Source organism: Heterodontus francisci, chromosome 16 (genome assembly GCF_036365525.1).
Source record: "Heterodontus francisci isolate sHetFra1 chromosome 16, sHetFra1.hap1, whole genome shotgun sequence".
In the NCBI taxonomy this organism is placed as follows: Eukaryota; Metazoa; Chordata; class Chondrichthyes; order Heterodontiformes; family Heterodontidae; genus Heterodontus; species Heterodontus francisci.
Genome location: NC_090386.1, coordinates 31,582,443 through 31,601,969, shown reverse-complemented (window position 1 = coordinate 31,601,969; position 19,527 = coordinate 31,582,443). Strand labels below are relative to the sequence as shown.

Here is a 19,527-nt window from a genome sequence, read left to right as displayed (position 1 = left end):
AAAAATTTCTTCTCAACTCCCCTCTAATCCTTCTACCAATTACTTTAAATCTACGACCCCAGTATGCAATGCCTTCATAATTTTATACATCTCAATTAAATCTCCCCTCAGCCGCCTCTGTTCCAAACAAAACTACCCCACCATATCTAATCTTTCCTCATTGCTAAAATTCTCCATTCCTGGCCACATCCTCGTAAATCTTTACTGTACCCTGTCTAGTGCAATCACATCTGTAATGTGGTAACCAGAGCGGTGACCAGAACTGTATGGAGTACTCTAGCTGTGACTGAACTAGTTTTATTTATATACAGTTTCAGCAGAACCTCCCTTCTCTTATACCCAATGCCTCAGTTATCAAAGAAAAACATCCTGTTGGCCTTCTTAACCACCTTATCTACCTGTCTTGCTACCTTCAGGGATCAGTAGACATGCACTCCAAGGTCCCTCTGTTCCTCTACACTTCTCAGTATCCCATCATTTTTGGTCCATTCCCTTGCCTTGTTTGCCTTCTACAAACGCATTACCTCCCAATATTCTGGATTGAATTTCATTTGTCACTTTTCCACCCACCTGACAAGTCCATTGATATCTTCCTGCAGTCTACAACTTTCTTACTCACTATCAACCACATGGCCAATCTTTGTATCATCTGCAAACTTCTTAATCATATCCCATACAGTTAAGTTTAAATCATTGATAGATACCATAAAAAGCAAGAGACCTAGTACTGATCATTGAAGAACTTCACTGGTAACAGTCTTCCAGTCACAAAAACACCTGTTGACTATTACCCTTTGCTTCCTGCCAGAGCCAATATTGGATCCAATTTACCACATTCCCTTAGATCCCATGAGCTTTTATTTTTCTGACCAGTCTGCAACATGGGACCTTGTCAAATCCATGTTGACGATATCAAATCAGCTAGCCTCATTGACACTCCTTATTACCTCCACAAAACATTCAGTCAAGTTAGTCAAACACAACCTTTCCTTAACAAATCCAAGCTGACTGTCTTTGATTAATCGATGATTTATACTGTCTCTCAGAATTTTTTCCAATATTTTGCCCACCACCGAGATTAGGCTGACTAGCCTGTAATTATTTGGTCTATTACTTCCTCCCTTTTTAAACAACAGTACATATTAGTAGTCCTCCAGTACACCGGCACCATGTCTGTGGCCAGAAAGAATTGGAGAATGATGGTCAGAGCCTCTGCTATTTCCTCCCTTGCTTCTTTTAGCAGCCTGGGATGCATTTCATCTGGGCCTGGTGATTTTCTAACGTGCTAAACCACTTAATATTTCCTACCTCACTATGTTTATCTCATCCAATTTTTCATACTCATCCTCTTTAACTTCAATGTTTGCATGGACCCCCACTTTTATTCTTGGTCTACCTTTGTCTTTTTCCATAACAGTGTTAAATCTAACTGAATTATGATCACTACCACCAAAATGCTCTCTCATTGATACCCCTTCCACCTGCCCAGCTTCATTTCCTAAAACTAAACCCAGAACTGCACCTTCTCGTGTTGGGCTTGCTACATAATGGCTTAAAAAAGAGTTCCCCTGAATGCATTTTAAGAATTCTGTGCCCTTTTACACTGATTTTATACCTGTTACTATTAGGGTAATTGAAATATCCTGTTACTGCCCTATTGTTTCTGCACCTCTCAGCAATTTGCCTACATAATTGCACTTCGATCTCCCTCTGATTGTTTCGTGTGTCTATAGTGTAGTCCCAGCAGTGTACATGTTTCTTAGTTCAACCCATATGGCCTCATTTGATGATCCTTCTAGCATATCATCCCTTCTTACTGCAGCGATTGTCCCTTTAAGCAATATTGCAACCCCCTCCTTTTTAACCTGTCTATCCCTGTCTGAAAACCCTGCAACCAGTTGCCATTCCTGCCCTTCTTTAAACCATATGTCAGTAATTGCTGATATTATACTTACAAGCGTCTATCTGTGCCTTCAGCTAATCTGCCTTATTCATTGGACTCCTTGCATTGCATTGATGTATATACCACTAATCACTGAATAACTCTTTTGTCGTCTATTTTCTAGTCTTTGTTTTCTCTGCCTTCCGTACTCGCTTACTATACGTAGAAAGAAATTAGTTTAAAAAAAAATACATGGTTTTAAAAGGAAGCAATCTAACTCAATTTTAAATGATCTCTCAGTATTTACTTGGACCCGAAATAAACTTTCGTCTAACTGAAACTTACCTGAAACAGACATAAAATGCAGCAAACCAGGATGCGTGGGCTCAGCATTTTGACCAAAACTCGCACCAGATTTCCCCCCCTTTTTTGCTGCCAATTATTTTCACGATCTTGAATGAATGCTTATTTTTTCCCCAAATGAACACTGAATTCCTTGTCCAAAGCGATGGCTTTTTTGTTGCAAATTCGTTGCGATCGGACAGAGAAAGATAAATTTATAGAGAGCGCTGCTCCTTTCTCTCCTCCCCTTTCTGGGTATTTTTCCACAGGGGGTTTCCAGCCGCGGACCCACCTCACCTCATTACTTTTCTGTTTTGCTTTTGTTTTGCGGCTATTGTCAGGACCGTTATTCCCACCAAAGTTACATCAGCTCTTTTTAAAAGTAAGAAGTTAAATTCAGATGATATAAAATTCATTCATTATTTGCACTTGGATTTGAAACCATAAAAATGACAGCGTCTGACTTCCGGTGCAAGAGTCTTTCACTTGTTCCCTTTTCACAAAGCAAAATCTTTTTTTAAACTTTAATTCTTTTTCGAACAGTTTAACTGAACGAAACCCTTTTCTTTCACGGAATGGCACAAAGGTGACTTTTCTGGACAAAGGCCGGGTTGTACGCCAGTACGTTAGGTCGATCGCCTCTTAGGTGGTTCACAGAAGTATTGCATAGACTAGAAAGGTGGCATAACGGCTGGTGCTGTCAGCCTCGAATTGGCCAGTGTAAACAGTGTTCTAGTTGGAGACACAGTCAGCAGGGCGAGGAGCAAAGAGAACTTTTACTGGACCTTGCTCTATTGCTTGTGTTTCCTCATCCCGACCTAAAGTTAAAAATAATAGTAACCCCAACAAATTTAGCTACTTAGTGACCATGTCATGACATCACTGCATCACCACCAAAGGAATCCCCAGGATCTCAGACAAAGTTTTGGAAGTGCACGCATGACTGGAACCTTCCAAGACTGGTGATTCCTGATCAGAGAATCCTGTGTGGTGGATATCACAATATTGCTCCACTCCACTCTGTCGCCAGTAATCAAAAGGACAAACCCCCAAGACCTCCTGAACCTCACATCACAATACTCCAAGGAATCTCAGGAATGTACCTGCTACCACTCCACAACACAGTGCCATGTGACTTATCACTTTTGCATATCTTGCATAGCACTTGATTTCAGGTGGGCTAATAGTCCGACACATAACATGTAATAACATTCTGTTTTATAGAGGTGTAACACTGCTACATGTCTCAGTATGAAAGTTTTACATCAGGTGAAAAACTGTCGATTAGACGTGGGGTAAATGTCCTGTAGGACAATAAAGAAAACCCTGTTACTGGCCACAGTGCTTTCTAACCCATCCGAGATACACTAGCAAATTTACATTGTCACAAAAATTATAATATCTCACAGAAAAAACACACCTATCTGTAACTTCACCTGCAGTAACTTTCTCACTCTCTTTCCACAGAGTAAGACGATCTCTGATCAAGCTCTCATCTCTATACATCGCCTCCCCCTTCAGCATCTCCACATGCTCAGTTTGCTTATCTTCTGAGCCCTGCTATAATTGCCCCAATATAAAAATTAAAACTGCAGACTTGCATGGTTTCTTGTCCTGCTAATCTCTGTTAATCCTAGCATCCATACCCAACAGCAACAGGCATCGCTGGCAAGATGACTATTTATTGTCCATCCTAGTTGCCCTGAGAGAAGGTGATAGTGGGCCTTCTTCTTGAACCGTGTAGGGTAGGCACTCTCGGTGCCGTTCAGTAGAGAATTCCAGGAATGTGACCCAGCCACAATGACACAGAATGCCAAATGGTTTCCATTTAAAATAAACCCGGCGCCTAAGCTTAGCTACAAATGGATGTAAAACTATATAGTTTATAAACTCTTGTACACTGCTCGTTGCAAATCAACATTGGCTCCAATCGACAAATAAGTTACAAACAGTTTGTTTTTATAATTCCACCTCTCAATTTTTATCACCTAGTTATATAATAATGCATTTTATCTACATAGTATAACATCCCACACAGAAGAGTGTCTTCAGAGACTCATTGACAGGTTTGCGGCTGCCTGCAACGAATTGGCCTAATCATCAGCCTCAAGAAAACGAACATCATGGGACCGGACATCAGAAATGCTCCATCCATCAATATTGGCAACCATACTCTGGAAGTGGTTCAAGAGTTCACCTACCTAGGCTCAACTATCACCAGTAAACTGTCTCTCGATGCAGAAATCAACAAGCGCATGGAAAAGGCTTCCACTGCTATGTCCAGACTGGCCAAGAGAGCTTGGGAAAATGGCGCACTGACACGGAACACAAAAGTCTGAGTGTTTCAACCTGTGTCCTCAGTACCTTGCTCTACATCAGCGAGGTCTGGACAACATATGTCAGCCAAGAACGACGTCTCAATTCATTCCATCTTCGCTGCCTCCGGAGAATCCTTGGCATCAGGTGGCAGGACTGTATCTCCAATGCAGAAGTCCTCGAGGTGGCCAACATCCCCAGCATATACACCCTACTCAGCCAACGGCGCTTGAGATGGCTTGGCCATGTGAGCCGCGTGGAAGATGGCAGGATCCCCAAGGACGCATTGTACAGCAAGCTCATCACTGGTATTAGACCCACCGGCCGTCCATGTCTCCGCTTTAAAGATGTCTGCAAACGCGACATGAAGTCCTGTGACATTGACCACAAGTCGTGGGAGTCAGTTGCCAGTGATCACCAGAGCTGGCGGACAGCCATAAAGGCGGGGCTAAAGAGTGGCGAGTCAAAGAGACTTAGCTGTTGGCAGGAAAAAAGACAGAAGCGCAAGGGGAGAGCCAACTGTGCAACAGCCCCGACAACCAATTTTATCTGTAGCCCCTGTGGAAGAGTCTGTCACTCCAGAATTGGCCTTTATAGCCACTCCAGGCGCTGCTTCATAAACCACTGACCACCTCTAGGCGCTTACCCATTGTCTCTCGAGACAAGGGGGCCAAAGAAGAATAGTCCTCATTCTCTTTTAAAATACCGTATCCACTGACTCACCATGAGCAATGATACAGAATGTCCACTAGTATTGTATAACAATCCATTTTAAAGTGGTATAATAGTCCAGTACATCAATATATCATTAAAACCTTACATATGATACACATCCTTTGTTCGCAAACCTTATCTCACCTCATCGTGATTTCTGGGCACACTTCTGTGTTAACATTTATCAGGCAGACTTGAGGGGCCTGCTCCTATTTCTTGTAATTTACTATGTTCTACATTTGCGACTCATCGTTATCACCTCAACAACCGGTGAAAATAACTCAGTTTGACAGAAGTATAAGACATAAATAGAAAGATTTATGATGGGGCTAAAGTACCTGTTAACGGTCTAATTTTTTTAGCAAAGATTTGTCAAAATTTGAGTCATTACAAAAAGTTACAGTAAAAATCGTTTAGTCAGGTATATGCGAAGAAAATAGTGAGATTGTGTGATTTACAAGTCAGACTTGGCATATTTGCAACTTAGGAAATGAAAGCGGATTAATAGACCACCGGCTGTGACAATGCAATTCTTTTCACAAAGTGATGTGGGGAAATATTTCTTTGCAGGCTCTGAAAAATTCAATTTCTCCCTTTACCTGCTGCAATTTACTGGATGCATATAATCCGCGTAAATTCCAGGGGGATTTTTGGAATTGGATAGCTGGAAAAGTCCCCGCGCTTCTCCCAGTGTAATAATTAAGCAATGACTCCCACTACGACCTGGAGCCGTGCGTGAAACTACAACTTCCATAGTGCACAGAGCTCCGCCCACAGGAAAACGTCTACAGCGTATGGCCTGCCGGGAATTGTAGTCCAGCGGCTTGCCAACGGCGCTTCCTGCGACGACGGAGACAACTACAGGTCCCAGAATGCGCGGCGTGCTGTCGTACATGCGCATTGGGCCTTTTCTAACTTTCAACGGCCGCCATCTTTTGGCTAGAGGGTTTAGCGGGGAGGCTGTTGTCGGTTTGTGCTTTGGGTTATGGTGAGTATTGGGGGCTGACAGCAGTCGTAGGCGGTGGCCGATTATCCTTTAATTCCTTAGGACGCGGCCCGAGTGCGACATGGGGCTGAAGTACTCTCAGAAAGGCGGTTATGCGTGTGTATCAGGAGGATGGAGTGAGGAGGAGAGCTGCGCCTCCCCTTGTGCCCATCCTCCACAGTGACAGGTGCTCAGGCAGCCCTCACCTGGGCCGGGCCCCTCACCTGGACCAGTCCAAACACGTCCATTGGTATTCCTTATTCACATGCTATAATGTGCGGGGTTGGGGGTCGTGGGGCCTGAACCCCTGTCACTCTTAGTATATTCCACAATGATGATTAATGTGCTGCTGCCAAATTACTGTGGGATTTTTTTTTAAAGGTATAGCTGTGTGGAAAAAAATGGAAAATACCGGTACAGAATCTTGTATGGTAAAAAGAAAAAAATATCCTGTTATTCTCCAAACCATTACAGGTAGTGTCAGATTGCTGCAAGGAAAGAATGTGACTGACTAGAAATAGTGGGTGATCAGTAGTATGTTATAGATGTATGTATGGCTCCAGTGGAGTTTGCTGTCGGTTCAGGTATGGTACAAGCCCCAGATCCATGGGGCACATCTGTACTTCAATTTTTCCTAGTTGCCTTATTCTTTTTCTGCATAACTTAAAAGGTCCCCCCCCCCCCCCACTCTTGGTTGAAAATTAGCCAGTGATGTGTCCTTCTGCGGCATAGATGGTGATTGACAATGAAGAAAATTTGCTGTGTGCAATTATATAAAGGCTACAAGATCGCAAAAATCTGCATGTTCCTGCTGTAAAATGTGTACTTCGTAGGATCATCTGAGTTTGCTCACAAGGTGCACCCTGTGCATGTAATGCTGTGTAATGTAGGATACCTCAGTGCATTGAACTGCAAAAATTAAGTTCCATGCATTTAACTCACCAAGCATCTGTCGTTCTGTGCAGTGTTCTGTGGTTTCATTTCTGAAAAGAATATGATGTGTGGGCTCGTGGGATTCTGCAGTATCTGCTGAATGGGGGATCATGGGATTCCATGAAAAATATGCTACCTTTCTGAAGATTAGAGTTTTGATTCTTGGAAGAGAGGAGGATTGTTTCTTACAGTTTAGTTAGTAAACACAGTTAAAATGCACTTATAAAGGCAGTAACTCTGTGCTTTTCAAACATTAAAAATGTGCACTAGATGGGTATATTATTCATGAGTATCAGTGGCAAAATTCCCTAAAATAAGACACGCTTATCGCAGGATTACATTTTCATGTGTCCTTCAACTGACAGGTGCATTATGGAAAGAAGTGATTTTTCAAAAACTGTATATATTTCAGAAACAAGGGTGTGTTCTAGCTTCAGCCCCAAGGGAAGGCACTACTTAAAAATGTCTTGAGTACTAATGTGCATTGAACCCTCCAGAGCAGTTGATGCACGAGACATGATAACAAGCAGCTGCAGCCATCACTGCAAATTGTTGTCTAGAAAACTAGGATATGGCTGAAGGTGGCCAGGGATTAGCAGCCTTTGGTTGTCAAGTCTGTGGACATTTTAAATTCCTTTGGCAGGGTGGCAGCAGTGTTTTTCTGTTTGATATGAAAAGATTTTTTAAAATAACAAATAGTTTAATTGCATTATTGGCAATTCTGCCAGTGATGATGGCAGTTAATGGGAGTTGGGTGGTGTAGCAGATTTATTCTTTTCATCCTGACAATATGGGTTCAAACTCTTCTGTCTGTTGTAGACTCAATACAATTGTATTTTACTTTAGCTAAGAAGACACTGGAATTAGGATAATGGGAGTCTTTCAACAATAAAATGTGTTTCGAAGTTTTCAGGATATGATTCTATCCTGAAAAGAAAATGATTCAGCTAATGTCACAAAGGAACCCTGCTGAATTCTTTCCTTCCTTCCTCTTTTTTGGGAGTTTGGTTGGCTGCGAGGGGGGGTGGGTGGGGGGTTGTGGTTGCATGAAAGGGGGGAAAACAAATTTGACCACTGATGCACCAGAATTTTGTACCAAACTTACAGGAAAAATGACTGGGAGTTTTTCTTATGAATTGAAAGAGACAATGGTGTACTAGAAATTCCACTGAACAGTACAGGCAAGGGAGGAAGTCTCCTGGGCTTTCCCCACTTGTGCAGACTTTGACTTCCTGAATTCATTTACTGTCATTATCTAAGCCAGGAAGCAATCCCTTGAAGTATGAAAAACTTCACTGTGAAATGTCCACTGGATTTTTCTTGGCCAATTCTCTCACTGGTTCTGCCATCCAAAGGCCCTGGCTGCTACCAGGATATGGTTCTGTAGATGTTCTTCAGTACTTTCCCAGGCAGCTACAGAGCATTTTCTGGGAAGAGCATATAATTTTGGATCTTTACCATTGATATTTGAGAACCCACACATCCATGCCTGGTTTTGCCCTTTGCTCTTTGGTGAGGTGCTGTGTGGCTATACCTGATCCTATCCTTGCCTGATGCGCCCGTACCTGCAATACAAGTGAGTGTCAAAAGCAAAATACAATGGGTGCTGGAAATCTGAAATAAAAATCGAAAATGCTGGAAATACTCAGCAGCTCTGGCAGAATCTGTGGCGAGAGAATCAGAGTTAACGTTTCAGGTCTGTGACCATTGCTCAGAACTGGGTGAAGTTAGAAATGTAATAGCTTTTACCCAAGTGAAGGCGTGGGGTGGGGGTGGAGGGGGAAGAACAAAAAGGAAGGTCTGTGACAAGGTGGGAGACAGGGGAGATTAAATGCTAAAAGTGTTCATTGTGCAAGGCCAAAGGGAGTGGTAATGGGACAAGCAAAGAAACACAAGATGTACCTTGAAGCTGTGCATGGCAGGATAATGAATAGCTGCTGTCCCAGAACAAAGAAAAAGAAATGAGAGAAAAATGAGAAAAAAAGCAAACATGTCAAAAACAGAAAGTGGGCAGAGGTTGTGATCTAAAATTGTTGAACTCAATATTTAGTCCAGAAGGCTGTAAAGTGCCCAGTTGAAAGATGAGTTGCTGTTTCTTGAGCTTCATTGCGACAAGCCAAGGACAGAAAGGTGGAAGCAAGGTGGAGATGGGAAGCTTGGGGTCGTGCTTGCAGACTGAACAGAGCTGTTCTGCAAAGCAATCACAGTCTGCGTTTGGTCTCTTCAACAGGGAGACCAAATTGTGAGTAGCAAATACAGTATACTAAATTGAAAGAAGTACAAGTAAATCGCTGTTTCACCTGGAAGGGGTGTTTGGGACCTTGGACAGTGAGAAGGGAGGAGGTAAAAGGACAGATGTTGCATATTCTGTGCTTGCATGGAAAGGTGCCATGGGAAAGGGTTTTTGAGGAGTGGACCAGGGTATCGCGGAGGGAACAGTCCCTTCGGAATGCTGAAAAGGGAGTGGAGGGGTTATTATAGTGGCGATGGCGGAGGATGATCTGATGAGCGTGACTGGAAAGCGATGATGAGTGGCAGAGTTCCTGAGGCAGATTGTAGCACCCCTCCTATTACCACCCAATTAACATTATATGAATTGCCCTAGACCAGGAATAGAATGACATGCTTGTGGCCTGTGTGGCTTAATAAGCAGTAGCAGTTCTTTTAATGAGTAGTCCACTGCGGGGTCGACTACTACTGAAGGCGCTTGCTGTGACGTGCCTTTTTTTTAATGTAGCGTTCCTTTTCTTTAGGGATTGCTTTTATGGGGCTCTGTAAGACAGTGCTGTAACAATGGGTTAGTAACCTGACTGAAGCATGATTCCATAAGTTCATTTTTCTTGAGTGAGTTGAAGCATGGAGTGTCAGCAGGCTATTTTGTCTGTGAATCATTGCAGCTGCGCAAGATCCAGTCTACCTTGATATGTGCACGCACAGTTTTCCAATGAAATCACTGGATTGCAAGCAAGAATAGGAACATTAGCTGATTATTTTTTCTCATTCCCCAAAATGTGAAGGTCAATTTAGTCCTTCTACCATTAGCCAGGTAACTGCTAATGTGGCACAGACTGGGAATCATACCTCCAACCTTCCTGATATGAATTACTTAGTTGCATACTTCCTTTATCAACTGAGCCAGTGGGAGCCAAGCGCTTGTCTAACTTGGATCTTTATTATTTTTAAAAAGGCCATGGTCTGTCCCTCATGTAAAACCTTGCTCATTCTTTGAAATCAATTTAGCCTGCACGTAAATATAAGAATTTTTTTATTGATCCACAGGGTAAAATACCCCTAAAAATATTGTCACTTAAGACATTTGACAGTTAACTTACATACAACAGAGTGAGATTCATTTATCATTCTGGACAATATCCTTGACCATAGGAAGCAATATTGAGACCAGATACAGCAGATAAAGAACTTGTATGAATTTCTTTTAACGGCTACAGTAAAGAAGCTAAGCTTTTTCCTCATTTGTTCACCCTAGACAAAATTATACCAGAATAGTACAGCAGGAAAAAATACTCTAAGAAAAGAAATTACTGGAATATGGGAAAACAACAAGGGAGTGCGACTAACTGGATTGCTCTTCCAAAGCACCAGCACAGACTTGATAGGCCAAATGATCATCTTCTCTGCTGTACAATTCTCCGATTCTATGCTCTCATGCTCCTGACCTGGAACTTCACTTACCAGAGCACATTTTGTAAGTTGAGGTCAATTCGTCCTGTAGGATTTTCCTTCCTGCTGAAATCCTGAATTCCTGCTATGTGTTCCTAGTACACAAAACTCAGCACCTTAGGTGCTACAGAGGCACTTTTTTTTTATAAAGACAGTAAATTTTTTTATACCCACAGATGGATTACACAATGTTGAATATTGCCCAGTCATTGATAGAAATCTTGCATACATTTTATTCAGTAAATTTGTCAAACTGTGCTGCTTGATGTTGCAATTCAGGCTGTTGTGGTGCCTCTTTCTCTGTCAGTAGCGGTGGGGTATCCTGCGTTTCTTTTCATTTGTGTGTTTCTGAAGCACACTGTCTTCCTTAATGCTTCACTTCCGTAACAGCTGTGGCTCAGTTGGTAGCATTCTTGCCTCTGAATCACAAGTTTCTGTGTTCCAAGTCCCACTCCAGCACAAAAATCAAGGCTGACGCTCCAGTGCAGTGCTGAGCGAATGCTGCACTGCTGAAGGTGCCATCGTTCGGATGAGATGTTAAACTGAGGCCCCATCTGCTTCCTTGGGTGGATGTAAAAGATCACTTAGCACTATTTCAAAGAAGAGCAGGGGAGTTATCCCCAGTGTCCTAGCCAATATCTATCCCTCAATTAACATCACAAGAAAAAAACAGATTATCTGGTCATTATCATATTACTGTTTGTGGATGTTTGTTGTGCGCATACTGGCTGCTGTGTTTCCTGCATTGCAACAGTGATGACACTTCAAAAAAACTTCATTGGCTGTGAAATGTTTTGAGATAAAAACAAGAAATGCTAGAAATACTCAACAGGTCTGGCAGCATCTGTCGAGAGACAAGCAGAGTTAACGTTTCAGGTCAGTGACCCTTCATCAGTTCTGACCTGAAAAGTTAATGCTGCTTCTCTCGCCACGGATGCTTCAGACTTGCTGAGTATTTCTAGCATTTCTTGGTTTTATTTCAGATTTCCAGAATCTGCAGTATTTTGCTTTTATTTAAGTGTTTTGAGATGTCCAGTGGTCGTGAAATGCACTATATAGATGCAAGTCTTTTTTCTCTTGTCATGTAGCAGTTTTGTGAGCTGATCTATTTCCCCCTGTACTAAAAGGGTATGTTTTGCATTCTTAACATTTAAAGGTTAAAACAGTTTAGCTCTAATAATTAATTCAATTATGCTAAGTTAGTTACTTAAACTTAGAAGGGATCTCTGTCTATTGAGAAAGGTGGAACCTCAAGCTCAAGACCAGCGCTCTGAAAGTAAGTGGACACTTGCAGTATTGTGCGATTGTGCTCAGCATTGCTATTCCTCCATAGAAATGAGTGCCCACACAAGTGGGCATTTTAATCAGAATGAGGCCTGAGGTCAATATCAGTGACATTTCTCAGAAGCTTGTGTAAACTACGTTGCCTAGAGCTATCTGTCCAATTCACTTGTAACCACTTCTTCTATAGTATATCATTAACCGTGGGGTATCCTGTGTTTCTTTTCATTTCTGTGCATTTCTAAAGCAGATGCACACAGTTTTCCTCAATGCTTCACTTCAGTGCATGTTGACAGCACTGCAGTACTGAATGTTTAAATTTGTACTGGTTGCATTATATGACGTACAGTATCTGTGTAGTGACTGCAGCATTGTTCATCCAATTGTCTACTTTTCTAGACAGCTGTCTTAACTTGTGTAACAGAGGTATGTACATCCACTGTGATTAACTGTATGCAGAAAAGTGTAGGATTTGTAATTCTGTTCTTGAGTGACTAAAATCACATTCACTGTTGCAGTCCACTATTGTGCAATGTGGATAAAAAAAATCTCTTATCTAAGGCATTTCCCCCAAACCTCTTCCTCTTAATGTGTTGACTTGTGTGTGAGTAGAGCTCTATAGGTATCAGTTACTCTTTGGTACCTCAGTCCAGGTGGCTATTCTTCCTATATCGACCTAGACTTTGAAAACAGGCTGCTCAAATAGTCATGGTGTTGCAGATAAGTCCAATTCAGTGTTTCATATCCATTCACACATTCCCCGCACAGGGAGCAATCATCCTGGCCGATTTATTTTCCCTGCTCAGGATACTGCAGTCCATTGTAGCATTCTGACTGAGATGGGCTGCTGGCCTATAGTTTGGACATGGGTGTTTCCTAGTCATATTATCTTTGCAGCCCATATCAAAAACGTATTTTTGATTGATAAATGGAACTTCTCAAATAAGCGTTCACCCCCCCCCCCCCCACCTCCCCATATCCCTGCTTTGCTGTGTTATAGAACTGAAAGGATGGAGACAAGGTAATTTAGGTCACGCAGATTTCTCAAGTCTGATGGACTTCATTCGATCATAAATTTTCTCATTGTCATTGGAGAAATGAGCAGAAATGCAATATAATTTCATTTAGGAATCTTGGCTGCTTTTCCCCCCTTTCCCATTAAATGACTGGACTTGAATGTGAATGGTGCAGAGAATGACTGATGGCAGCAAGTCATAAAGTGAAAATCTCCCTCTTTTCGAGACAGCTGTATTGTTTGGACAAGCAGAATTGGATTTTCAGTTAAGGAGGCTGCCTGGCAAAGCTGAGGCAAGAAAATGGAGTGCTGACAAATGATAATTTGGTGGTTTGGTAAATAGGAAGCTGGATGGAGTGATTGAGTGGCCTGAGGCTATTTTTAGTGTTCAAACAATCTGCACTCCAAGAAATATACAAGTACTATCCTCTGCCAGGCATTCTGGTCTCCAGTAACTGTTTACAGCAGAGACTATTGAGTTAACCTAGTGTCTGTTTTTTTTTAAAGAGGGGGATATGCTGATTATCTTTTATTTAAAAATAAAAAAACAGACTTGTGGTAGTGAAGTTTTTATAACTTTTTTTCTTGAATATGCATCACTTTGCAATGGAAAAATGAGCCCAAAACACAGGTGAATGTTGTATACACGCGTGCATTATTTTTAGAAAGAGAAAATGTGCACTTGTATGTGTGAAGGATTGGTCATTTTAATGTCTTTCATTGTGTGATTCTCTCCTCCCCTGCCACAATCCAAAATCTGGATTTTCTGCTTTCTCACCTGTACTGCTGGATTTCATAGTTGCCAATCAAGGTGCCAGAAGGCTGGCAAGAAGCCATTCTTCTCATGTGACCAAGCTTTATGACTGAACCCAATTGTATCCTCTGCAGTGTCCATGCACTGATCTCAGCAGGGGTTTCTGTTTGAAATTTTGGGAGTGTGTGCCCTGGGCACTTTTATCCCTTTTCTTAACTTTGTGGAGTTAGATTAGATTAGAGATACAGCACTGAAACAGGCCCTTCGGCCCACCGAGTCTGTGCCGAACATCAACCACCCATTTATACTAATCCTACACTAATCCCATATTCCTACCAAACATCCCCACCTGTCCCTATATTTCCCTACCACCTACCTATACTAGTGACAATTTATAATGGCCAATTTACCTATCAACCTGCAAGTCTTTTGGCTTGTGGGAGGAAACCGGAGCACCCGGAGAAAACCCACGCAGACACAGGGAGAACTTGCAAACTCCACACAGGCAGTACCTGGAATCGAACCCGGGTCCCTGGAGCTGTGAGGCTGCGGTGCTAACCACTGCGCCACTGTGCCGCCCAATCAGTTGCAGCTGATTGTAATAGGACCCGCAGCAGCAGTAGAGCTATCAACTGACAGCACAGCCCAAGTATGGAACTGGCCTGGTTTGGATGGCTTGAGATGATGGTGTTGCCTCCACGCCATTGGGGGCACCATACCATTTTCTTGAATTCTTTTGTTTAAATGTTTGACACTGATGCTGAGGATGTCTGGTGGGAGATGTTGACTATTATTCGAGTAAAGAGTCCCCTGTAATGTAATGTGAAATGCGCCATTTTGGTGAAGTTTCTTCTTTGAGATATTTGCTGTTACCAACCTGCTGTCTACTCCTGTTTACTGTATAGTGTATTGAGTCTAATTGCTCAGATCATTTTGTTTGAAATTTCAATATTTAATGTTTAGATGTTGCTTTTTTATAATGAAGAAAGTGGTAACATTTTTGACTAATTCATATACTTTTATTGAGCAAATTGCTGTCCAACATTGTTAAAAGCACCACTTTAGAATTGAAAGAATAAACTTCTAGGCTCTTCTATTTGTTTTTAAAACTACGGCAATAATTTATATTTGTAAAAGCCATTGTGATTTCTAAAGCAACTGGGGGATGTGGGGTGGGGGAAGTGGTCCAAACTTGTATTAAATGCTGAATGTAAATATCCCAGTAACACATTCAGTTCTAAAAAAAAAGTTCAAAATTTAAGCATATAGCTTCCTCAGCGTTGTACTTTTAAGTGTCTGTCTGTTCATTGTAGGTTGAGAATGGATTCACCAATGCACTAATGTGTATCTATTTTTGACAACGTAATCATTAGCATCCTGTGAAGATCTTGCACCACTGCTTGTAAAAGAATAGAGACCCATTCTGTGGAGTTTCTATTTCTGCTTTCAGAGATGAATATGATTGATTCCAAGGCAGTTTTCCAAATCATGTTTGCTAGTGTCTTACCTTTAGGCACCCAGGCTTAATGCCCAATCAAAGGAATGCGCTGTCCAAGCACAAACTTAATCGCTTTCCATCCAAGGTCTACTGCTACTTCAGCCATTTGACCGGATTTTAAAATGTCCTCAAACTTTAGAATTTTACACCAACTTTGCAGAATCCTTGGGCACAATGAATAAATTTTTCCATATCCTGCCAGAATGCTATGATATTTTTGGAAATCCAGTGCAGAATTCTTCTCTAAATAACTAAAGTTGGCTTCTTGCCAAGGCCCCTTAAATCAAATTCTCTGTGGTTACCTGGGCTGTAGGCAGAAGAATATTTTTATCATTAACAGAAGTTGGCAACTTCTGGCTTTTGTTTCTCTAGCTAAAATATTAGGATTAACTCAATCAACCAACAAGTCAAATAACTCATCACAAAAATAGTATCATGAGCTTCTGGTGATATGATTGAACATTTAACTTTTGTCAAGATTTCCTTTTTAATAGCTAAAGCTAAGTTGTTGCTGATATATACCTCCTTTTGTAGTTAGACAGGTTCCTATCTCCAGAACATGGAACAACTGAGTTCACTTTATTTCTGCTGAAGCCTCAGTTCAGTTTGTTTCTTTTCACCCAAGTTCAGTTTGAGCAGTCTCATTAACCATTTGTCTCGTCTATGATGATTTTTGATTTCATACTAGACAATACATTTACCAACTGAGTTAGCTGGGGTAGCTCGCTATGCCTGAGGCTTCTTTAGAGATCAGACGCCATCCTGATGCAAACTTTTAGTCTGACATTTTTCCCTGCTGTATCAGTTTACAGTAGGTATAGCATTACTGAGCGAACATTCTGTTGGAAAAGCTCCTTGAGATTTGCATTCTGGGCGCTTAAAGTGAACCGATAGGAAAACCTAGTTTCGAAGAACCATTTTGGTGTATCTTTAAAAATTTGTAGTAATTTTATGAAAGCATCAATGGACTAGTGGTCCAGCTTGTCGAAGCACCAACAAGACAAACCAGAGAGCGATAACATTGCAACCCGAGTTACTAATCTCAGCAATATCCATTAAGGGAAGCTGCTGAGCATCCAGGTCCCACAGGGAGATTGCAGGATTTAGGTATATTGGGCTATTAGCAGCAATGGCAGAAGTCTACCATTCAACTAGAGAACTGGTGCAGGGAAAATGAAATGTGATTTAAAAAAAAAAATCACCAGGTGTGGGCATTGCTCGCACAGTCAACATTTATTGTCCAATTCTAATTGTCCTTGAAGATAGTGAAGCACTACCTTCTTTAATTCACGCAGGACTGAGTGGCTTGCTTGTTTTTGAGTCAGCCACATTGCTGTAAGTCCGGAATCATATATAGACCAGACTTTAGTGAACCAAATGGATTTTTATGACAGTTCAGTAGTTTCATGGCCACAGTTATTTCGGCTAGCTTTTTATTTAATTAACTGAAATTAAATTCCCCAGCTGCCATGTTGGGATTTGAACTCCTGTCTCTGGATTACTCCTACAGTAATGTAACCACTATGTTACAAGGGAATATAAATACAAAATAACTTGCTTTTACCCATTCCCAAAGCAAAGACCTTATTTGTATATAGTGTTGATCAAAATTCATTTATGCAAGAGCAGATGGCTGCTGCGTCACAAAATCTAGGGAAATTTTCAAATTTGAAGTGTTTATGCTCATTCCTGCTTGCTCACCAGTGAACATCTAGTGCCAACAACAGGGACTTACAAGTCAAATGTGACAATGGTTAGATGCTGAGTAAAGCTCACTGTGCTCTGTCCAAGTCTCAGCTGTCAAATAGATAAATGCTATTCTACAAAATACCCCTAGTATGTTTAAAATTCCATTACGCAGCTGCCTCAGTAGAAGGGTATCAGATGAATTTCTCCCCCCCACAACCCTCCACTTGTATCTGCAAATTAGATGAGGATCTGCTGTCTAGGATTTGTTTTTGACTAATTTGACTTGTTCCAGACTGCCCTCTAACTTAATCAGAAAGGTATTGATTATTGACCAAATCAGGTCAGTCAACCCATAGTATCATAAGTACAACACAGTGTGAAATCTAACTGAGGTGGACACAAGATGTATTAAAACACTAATTTTACTGGGAATTGAGAAGATGTGATCAGTGCTATCATAAGGTTAAGGCTGGGTGTTTACAATTAAAAGGAAGCTGGTGGTTTACAAGAAGTCAACAGAACCTTAATCATAAGCATAACAATAACTTAATTTGAAGCTTTACAATATCTAAGTGTTTCCTGGTCTTTGCCTGGTATCTGAGCATCTGTTAGATTCAGTGTCACAAATTACAGCATAGTCTTGAGTCTGTTTGATAGGTTTCCAGTATTAAAGCTGTCTTTTGGTTAGTATCAAGATGTCATGTTAGGGCCCCACCTGCCAAGAATGAGGCACGTTAATTTTGTCATGAACATTGATTTTAAGCTGTTACTGGAGTGAAGAAAGGACTTGTTAAACAGATCAGCCATAGCTGGAAAAGACATTTGCATATTAACAGACAGTGATTGGAAGGGCAAAGTACCATTCCCTGACGCATTCAACCCACAATGGACCTTGATCACTAGGTATTGTGTGTAAGAGGAACATTCCAGAGACTGCTGTAATCCAAGATATGGTCAGACCAGTTAGTCACATGACTAACCTGCTTGACAACCTGGGTTTTTCTGAATTGTACAAACCATTTGAACTCAGAAAGTTTGTTTGCTCCTTATCTGAGAAGATCTCTCCTGTCTGCTCTCATCTGTTTCTTACAAGCCTCTGAATGCGCTGAAGGCACATGAACCCCAGGAGACAAAAGTCTCCTACAGCGAACAAGGTTTAAGAAGAATACTGGGCTCCAACAAAAAGCAAGATCTACCAACAATCAAGGACTCTACAGTGAGCTCGAAGAACCATAACAAAAACTCTTCAGATGTTGCCTCAAACTTTTCTACTTTATTTTTCTTCTCTTTTCTGTTTCTATTTGCATGTGTGTATCGCATATGCATGCTAGCGTGGGCACGTCATCAGTAGGAATCAACCAAATTAAAGTTTGTTTAATAAATTTCAACTTTTCTTCTTTAAACCTAAGAAAGCCTGTTTGTGCTGGTTTCTTTGCCTTATAATTGGAAAGTGGTGAACAAGGATTCACCAAGGGGGAGCTAAAAACACTGTGTTTAAAATTAAACCCTGTTATGTTAAGACCAGGTGAAGGCTGAAGGGGAACTCTAGACCTCTTTTTCACCTGGTCGTAACAAAATAGATTACAGCGCCTCTCCTTGAGTAATATGCCAGTCGTGACGCAGGATAGTGCTGCTCTCCTTGGTAAATTTGTGAGATTAGCTCTATAACATGTCAGTTTGAATCATTTGTCTTCAGTCATTATCCTTGTCTTAGCTGATGTGTGCTATAATTTTCTGACTATTATGCGATACTTAGAAACTTGTGCTATGAGTATTTTGACATCGTTGAACACTGAGGTTCTTGTGATTGTCTAAATCCTTCAGGATTTTCAGCCTGAAAGCTTTTGTGGATCTTCATTTAACCTTTGCCACAAAATCCTCTGAAACTTCCTCGCATTAGGTGAATGGAGTCTGCCTTAAATGTATTCCTGCTTCAGGCAATGTAATTAGTCAAAAACCAACTTGGGTATTAAAATACTTTTCTAATTTGTAATTCAAGTATACATATGTCTTGGAAAGTTGTAACCATCAGTCTGAGGGTAATAACTCTATACTAGGTAACTTATTAAATCATTTCATGAAAGTACAAATAATTCTTTATAAACATGCTGAATATTAAAGCTAGAGTTGGACAATTGCATACCGTTATAGCATATTTATAACCAGACCATTCTGATAAAAGCTTCATCAAAAAGTTAATGTTTTTCACAGAATAATACAATGCTGAAGAGGCCCTTCGGCCCATCGAGTCTGCACCGATGCATTAAAGACACCTGGCCTGTCTACCTAATCCCATTTGCCAGGACTTGGCCCATAGCCTTGAATGTTATGACGTGCCAAGTGCTCATCCAGGTACTTTTTAAAGGATCTGAGGCAACCTGTCTCTACCACCCTCCCAGGCAGTGCATTCCAGACTGTCACCACCCTCTGGGTAAAA

General features: G+C 41.2%; 2 protein-coding genes across 4 annotated transcripts in view; one reads left to right on the top strand and one right to left on the bottom strand.

Moving 5' to 3' along the window:
• Nucleotides 1-2,919, bottom strand: part of LOC137378050 (tumor necrosis factor receptor superfamily member 5-like) — a 34,814-nt gene extending 31,895 nt beyond the window's left edge. The window contains exon 1 of the mRNA XM_068048109.1: nt 2,228-2,919. Coding sequence (XP_067904210.1) covers nt 2,228-2,275 — 48 coding nt within the window. The 5' untranslated portion in view covers nt 2,276-2,919. The remainder of the gene's footprint in view (nt 1-2,227) is intronic.
• LOC137378047 (AP-1 complex subunit gamma-1-like) overlaps nt 1-19,527 on the top strand; it is a 215,158-nt gene that overhangs the window by 25,600 nt on the left and 170,031 nt on the right. Inside the window, exon 1 of one of the 3 annotated variants that reach the window (XM_068048104.1) lies at nt 6,176-6,242. The exons of 1 other annotated variant lie outside the window; for it this stretch is intronic. The gene's annotated coding sequence lies outside the window, so the exon portion shown is untranslated. Of the gene's footprint in view, nt 1-6,175; nt 6,243-12,110; nt 12,130-19,527 lie in introns of those variants that run through there. One more of the 3 variants, XM_068048105.1, reaches the window with a different exon arrangement.